General features: G+C 35.4%; 1 protein-coding gene across 1 annotated transcript; it reads right to left on the reverse strand.

Moving 5' to 3' along the window:
- Positions 1-4,578: 4,578 nt before the first annotated feature.
- LOC138903491 (uncharacterized) lies at positions 4,579-5,331 on the reverse strand. The gene is made up of 3 exons (XM_070191693.1): positions 5,137-5,331; positions 4,982-5,054; positions 4,579-4,877 (listed from the first exon to the last, which is right to left on the reverse strand). The coding sequence occupies exons 1-3, from the start codon at positions 5,329-5,331 to the stop codon at positions 4,579-4,581; spliced, it is 567 nt and encodes a 188-aa protein (XP_070047794.1).
- Between the last annotated feature and the right edge of the window lie 1,138 nt (positions 5,332-6,469).

Raw genomic sequence — 6,469 nt, forward strand, 5'->3', positions numbered from 1 at the left:
CACTTCTGCTGAATTTCATATGCATGAGCCCCAGTTTTACCAACATGTTGCATCTTACCTTGCTTGTCAGAAGGCCATGCTAAAGGAATTTCAAGCTTTAGATGCAAACCACACTTGGGACATTGTTCCCTTTCCCTTCACAAGAAGCCTATACCTTGCAAATAGGTCTACAAGATCAAACAAAGGTCTGATGGTTCCATTGAAAGGTACAAGGCCAGATTAGTGATAAAGGGTGACAATCAGAAAGAAGGCATTAATTATAATAAAACTTTTTCCTGTGGTTAAGTTCACCACCATTAAGTGTCTTTTTACCATTGCTACATTGAGAAATTAGACTGTTTATCAACTTGATGTCAACAATGCATTTTTACATGGTGACCTTCATGAGGAAGTTTACATGAAGATCCCTCCTGGTTTGCAGCTTTCTTTTACATCTACCTCTTCCTCTTCTCCATTGTTTTGAAAGCTAAGGAAGTCTCTGTATGGCCTCAAGCAGGCCTCTAGACAGTGATTTTCTAAGCTGTCTGAGGCTTTGCTCAGTAGAGGCTACATTTCTGGTAAAAATGACTATTCTTTATTCCTCAAGTCCTCTAGCAGTTTTCTCACAGTTCTGACTGTTTATGTTGATGACATCTTTCTAGCTGATGATGATGTTTCTGAACTGGATGTTGTCAAGGCCTTCCTTGATGCTCAGTTCAAAATCAAGGACATAAGGACTATTCACTATTTTGGGACTGGAAGTTACTATATTTTCAGCTGGTTTTCTCGTGAGTCAACATAAATTTACCTCTAACTTACTTTTAGAGTTTCATTTCTAGAATTTCTCCCCTATGGTTACTCCTCCAGATGGTTCTGTCAAACTCTTGGCTGATATGGGGGAACCACTATCTGATCTTAGTACTTATAGGAGGATAGTTGGCAAGCTTAATTTCCTACAACACACAAGACCTGACATTGCTTTTTCAGTACAGCATCTTAGTCAATTCCTCCCGGCTCCTCAGGTTCCTCACATGTTTGCTGCCATTCATGTTTTGAGATACTTATTTGCTACTCCTGTCATGGGCATTCTTCTTTTCCCTGGTGTTGATTTTTCTCTCAAGGCTTATTCTGATTCAGACTGGACAGCTTGTGCTATGTCCAGGATGTCTATAGCTGGTAATTTTATCACCCTTGGAGGCTGCCCTGTTTCTTGGAAGAGCAAGAAGCAGCAAACTGTATCCTTGTCCTCTACTAAGGATGAATATAGGGCCCTTCGACAAGTGGTTGCTGAAGTGTCATGGTTAATCTGGTTACTTGCTGATTTTGGTGTCTCTATTTCTATTCCAGTTTCCATTTTTTGTGATAACCAGGCTGCCCTACACATTGCTAAGAACCCAGCTTTCCATGAGCGCACCAAACACATCGAGATTGACTATCATTATGTGCGAGACAGTGTTATTTCTGGTTTGATTTCCCTTCATTATGTTGCAAGTGCTGAGTAATTGGCTGATATCATGACCAAGCCCCTTACAGGCCTCTCTCACCATCATTTGCTAGGCAAGCTTGGAGTGTTATCACCCCAAACTTGGGGGGAGGTGGTGTTGAGCACATTCGGCCTCAGTTCCGCACTCTTTCAGATCAGGCCCACTCCTCTCCTAGCAGCCCACATAATAACACACAAACATAGCACATAGTTTTTATTTCTTTAGCCAGTTTACTCTTGTAAAGTGTAGCCACATTGTAATACAAATATAAATACTTATACTTCCGGAATTAAGAGGTTAGAAGATTCATTTCATCATAAAGATATTTTGTGTGATGCTCTCTTCTTTCCCCTTTTCTCTCTATTGTACAGTTAGGGTTTCTTCCATTAGAACCCATTGCATGAGCTCACTCTGAGCTTCTAACAGAATTCTCATAAGAAGCAGGAAAAAGTTAATTCCTTCTCCTCTCTTTGTTTTAGGTATGAGTTATTAAGGTCTGACCATTTGAGTTGGATATATATATATATATATATGAAGCAAAGATGTCTAAAAATATTAGCCTCCAACCTAATAACAAATGCCTACATTTTCTATACATCCATCAACCAAGATAGTTGCACCATCTGTTTTCCCCTAAGAGCAACTATACCATTATAGGAATGCAATATTTCCACGTACTAACAGTGTATGACATAAAAAATTAAGTTATAACACTCTATGTATATCTCTTTGAATAACCATAAACTTGCACTTATAATGTAATATTGTAATTCTTTCCAATTGTCATAATATTCTTAATCATGAATATGTTAGAAATTATCCTGTTTGTGGTGACATTAACTTAAATATTTAGATGAATTTAGTTAGTATAAATTGAAGAAATATCCGAAAGGGGGAACAATGCAACAATACAATAAAAACAATCAATCAATAAACTTCGCCCCAATCCCATCAGTTGAAACTTCAGCGGTTCATACAAATACGCAATTTTCATACTTAAGTTTCACAAGCAAGAAGAGAGTTAATTATATGATGACCGAATATAACATGGAAAGTGAGAAATCGTACTTGTTGTCTACTTTGCTCTTTTCACTTTCTTCCCATGCCTTGATAAAAGAAGACTCATTCTCAGTTTCATGTCATGCAAGAGCAGTATCTCCCAAATAAAAAAATAATAACAACAACAACAACAACAACAAAGTTCTGTTAGTATTCGAGATATGACCATTCAATCCCCTTCAATTAAGTCATTCAGTTAAAGTATTTCCACTAAATATTCACAGAACTTTCAGGATTGTTCCTCTTTAGGAAATTATTATGTAATATGTCAGTAATATAATCACATAGAAAATTTAAGGCGTAGAAGTTGTTGAGAACTAAGAAGAAAAGAATGAAAAGAAACAGTTAATTAGGCGATTGACTGACGTTGCAAAAGTTGCAACTCTTCAGGAGAGCAACGATTGAATGGAGTTGTTATACGTTACTTTTTCTTTTTGTGCTTTGGAGGGTATTTAGGCTAAACAGGTATTTATTTAGGTTATTTAAAAAAGGACATTTTGGTAATTTGAGTTTTAACTTTTGAGGTTCCCACTTTTATAATTACTAGTTTCTAGACATGTGCGTTACATGTGTATCCCTTGTTAATCAGTACATAAAACACTACAAATAACATTAAAATATGTATGTGATGAGTAACACACATTTTTAAGAGGAAAAATACAAGCTCATGAATGGTGAGCCTATTAACGACTTCATTGTTGAAAGTTGAATTATGAGAGAGAGACATGCTTGCTTGCACATTGCCGATCATAATTTCTGCATGTAAGTCATTGTTGTCAAAGCTTCTACAATTGATTCTTGTACCATTAAGGATTGTTACACCAAATATTACATCTAGCACAACTAAACACATGAAAACTAAACTTCTTTAGAGGTGTAGAACATCTGAAATTTTGAAGTATGACATGGGATATGAGAATTCAGAAAAAAAAAATGTGGAAGTCCTATCATTTTGGCAACGGCAATTGTTTTTAATTGCGTTGAATATATTAATAAATAATGATTATTCAGATACAAATGATTGATATCCTTTGGAGTTCAGTGGCTACCAATAATGCAATAGTCGGATGAAATTTATTAGTTTTATAGTATTTAGTTCACCAACTTAGGAAATTAATGACTCATCAATATTTTACGTTGAAACACGTATGAAACTCAAAAGGTTTAAGTTTGAAAAATAAAAATATTTAAGATATGGCATCATGGTAAGTTCTTTAAAGATTCCCCTACACACTTGCACTACTGAAAAATGGCTTAATTTTGACCGCCAAAACAGTCGAAAATCGATCGGAAATCAATAATTTTTGACTACTTTCCGACAAAAATTGGTCGGTCGGAAAATAATTTCCGACCGAATCCGTCGATGACTTCCATCCAAAGTAGTCGGAACATTCAAAAGGTCAGACTACCAAATTATTTTCAAATTTTCGACCAAAGTGATCGGAATTTTACCGACTGCATCCGTCGTAATAATATAAATAAAAATAAATATTTATTTAAAATTAACTAATAAAAATATATAATTTTCGACCGAATCAGTCGGAAATTAATAATTAAAAATAAAATTTATTTTATTTCTAACGGAATCCGTCAAAAACTGTTACATATTAATTAATTTTTTAAAATTTCCAACCGATTCGGTCAGAAATCTGGGTATTTTTGGGTAAAACTGGGCAGTTGTCCGAATGTTTAGGTCGGAAATCAGTCAGAATGTGCTGTAAAACTGGGCAGAATTCTACTCAATTTTGAGCTACACCACCTGTCAAACAATTACAATACAATAATGCCAACAACCAATCAATAAATATAACATTTAAACCAACAAATCCAACCATTAACACAATCTAAACCAACAAATCCATTAAACCTAACAATTTTGGGCATAGAAACATCCAAATAGTAGCCCACATTCAAGTTTAAAAACAAAACATAAAGTTGTCTCTCATAATCAAGTTTACCAATCAACCAAAACACTACACCTAAACTACTACACATCAGATTCAGTTGGTTAATCCTCATCATCAGATAGATCATGCCCATATTTTCTTATGAATTTCTACATCTTAACAAATGTTCCGAATTGGGAGTCCAACTGTTGTTTCAAATCACGAATTTGTTTTCTCATATCTTCCATCTGTTCTTGATTTTGAGAAGAAGAAGAATTGGCTAAGAGTGGGTTTGGATGAACTGTAGGTTGACGTACTTCAAGTCCGTAGACTCTGCCTTTGTTTACTCCACTCGCTGCTTCTGTCCACAATGAAGCCATATCATCAGGTGTTGGTTGAGTTGAAGAAGGCTGAGTTTGTTGCCATTCTTCCACCCTTTTATGATAATCTTTCTCAAATGAAAACATAACTATTATGTAAACAAACTAATAATAATAAACCGTAAATAATTATGAAGTTAGTATTTTACATATGTGTCCGACGCATGCGTCTCCACCCAGTGTTCTCTTGTACCATCCTTCTTCTTTTTCTTATGCGTCTCCTCGAAAACCTCAGCTTGTCTCATATCTCGCCCTCTTTCCTTTTCCTTCATAATAAAAAGTATGAGTTAGACATTACAATTGTAAAATTCTATATGTAAAACTAAGAAAAATTTTATAAGTAATTACCAATCTTAGTTTATGGGCCGCAAAACTAATCGAACATCCTGTGTGCAACGAGCCACCTTTACTGGAGGCACGGTTTGCCTTTGCTTGTTCACACTTCTTCTTCCATTCTTTGGTATTCCATTTCTCAAGAAGTTTATCCCAAACATCTTCTCTTAACCACCCAGGAATTTTACCAGCATTCCAAGCAGCAAACATAGTATTTTTAATCCGCCTAATAGCCCTCTTCTCGAACCCATATATAATAATTTTCTACAAACCCTTTCTTGTAGAGATGAAATTTAACTTCATCTATTTTCAATAACTTAACACGCTTATATTTCACACAAGGGCACCTAATCCTTCCTCTAATAAAAAAATATCAAGTGTTTGAGCCTTAGTAATAAATTCAGCAACCCCTTCAATAAATTTATCCCTCAACCCCCCACGTTAAGGATTATTCTTATTATACATCCATCTACGATGCACAAATTCCATTTACACAAATGAAAATCTAGAAATGAGATATTTAAAACAATTTGATTTATTTAAATTGGTTACAATGCTATACTCTTTCAAAGATTCATTTTAGATATATACGTATCATTGTGTCAAAGCACTTTAATTGATATATTTCATTTTTTAAATTAATATTTTATAACACTCGAAATCTCACATTAATCCCTATTCTAAATAATATAAGTCTTTAACTATAATAATTAAATTTGAATAGCTTCTTAAATATTTATATAATCCAAATTAACTATCGATTTCACAACTTTACAAATTAATATTAATGTTGAAATTGAAAAAATTTAAATTTCATATCATTCTTGTAACGACCCGACCGGTCGTTTTGAGCCCTAGCGCGTCGTTCGGCAATTAGAGGCCTTGAGTAGCTTCACTTCAGGTATTATGACTTGTACGTATGGTTGGAATTAAATTTCGGAAAGTTTGGGATTGATTTGGAAAGAAAATTCTAATTTCAAAAGCTTTAAGTTAGAAGAATTGACTAAGGTTGACTTTTGAGTAAACGACCTCGGAATCAGGATTTGAAGGTTCCAATAGGTTCTTATGATGATTTTGGTCTTAGGAGCGTGTCCGGATGTTGATTTGGAGGTCCGTAGGTTATTTCAGCGTCAGTTAGCGAAAGTTAGAAATTGGATGATTTTTGGAAAGTTTGACCGGGTGTGGACTTTTGATATCGGGGTCGGAAAAGAGCTATAGGTGCGAGACCACAGAAGCGGCCCAAGGGTCGCAGATGCAGAATGGAGTGAGGGCGGATGGATTCGCAGGTGCGAGGAAAGTTCCACACCGCGGGCTCGCAGATGCGGGCAGAGGAGCGCCGAAGCGGGAG

Source organism: Nicotiana tomentosiformis, chromosome 1 (assembly GCF_000390325.3).
Source record: "Nicotiana tomentosiformis chromosome 1, ASM39032v3, whole genome shotgun sequence".
NCBI lineage: Eukaryota > Viridiplantae > Streptophyta > Magnoliopsida > Solanales > Solanaceae > Nicotiana > Nicotiana tomentosiformis.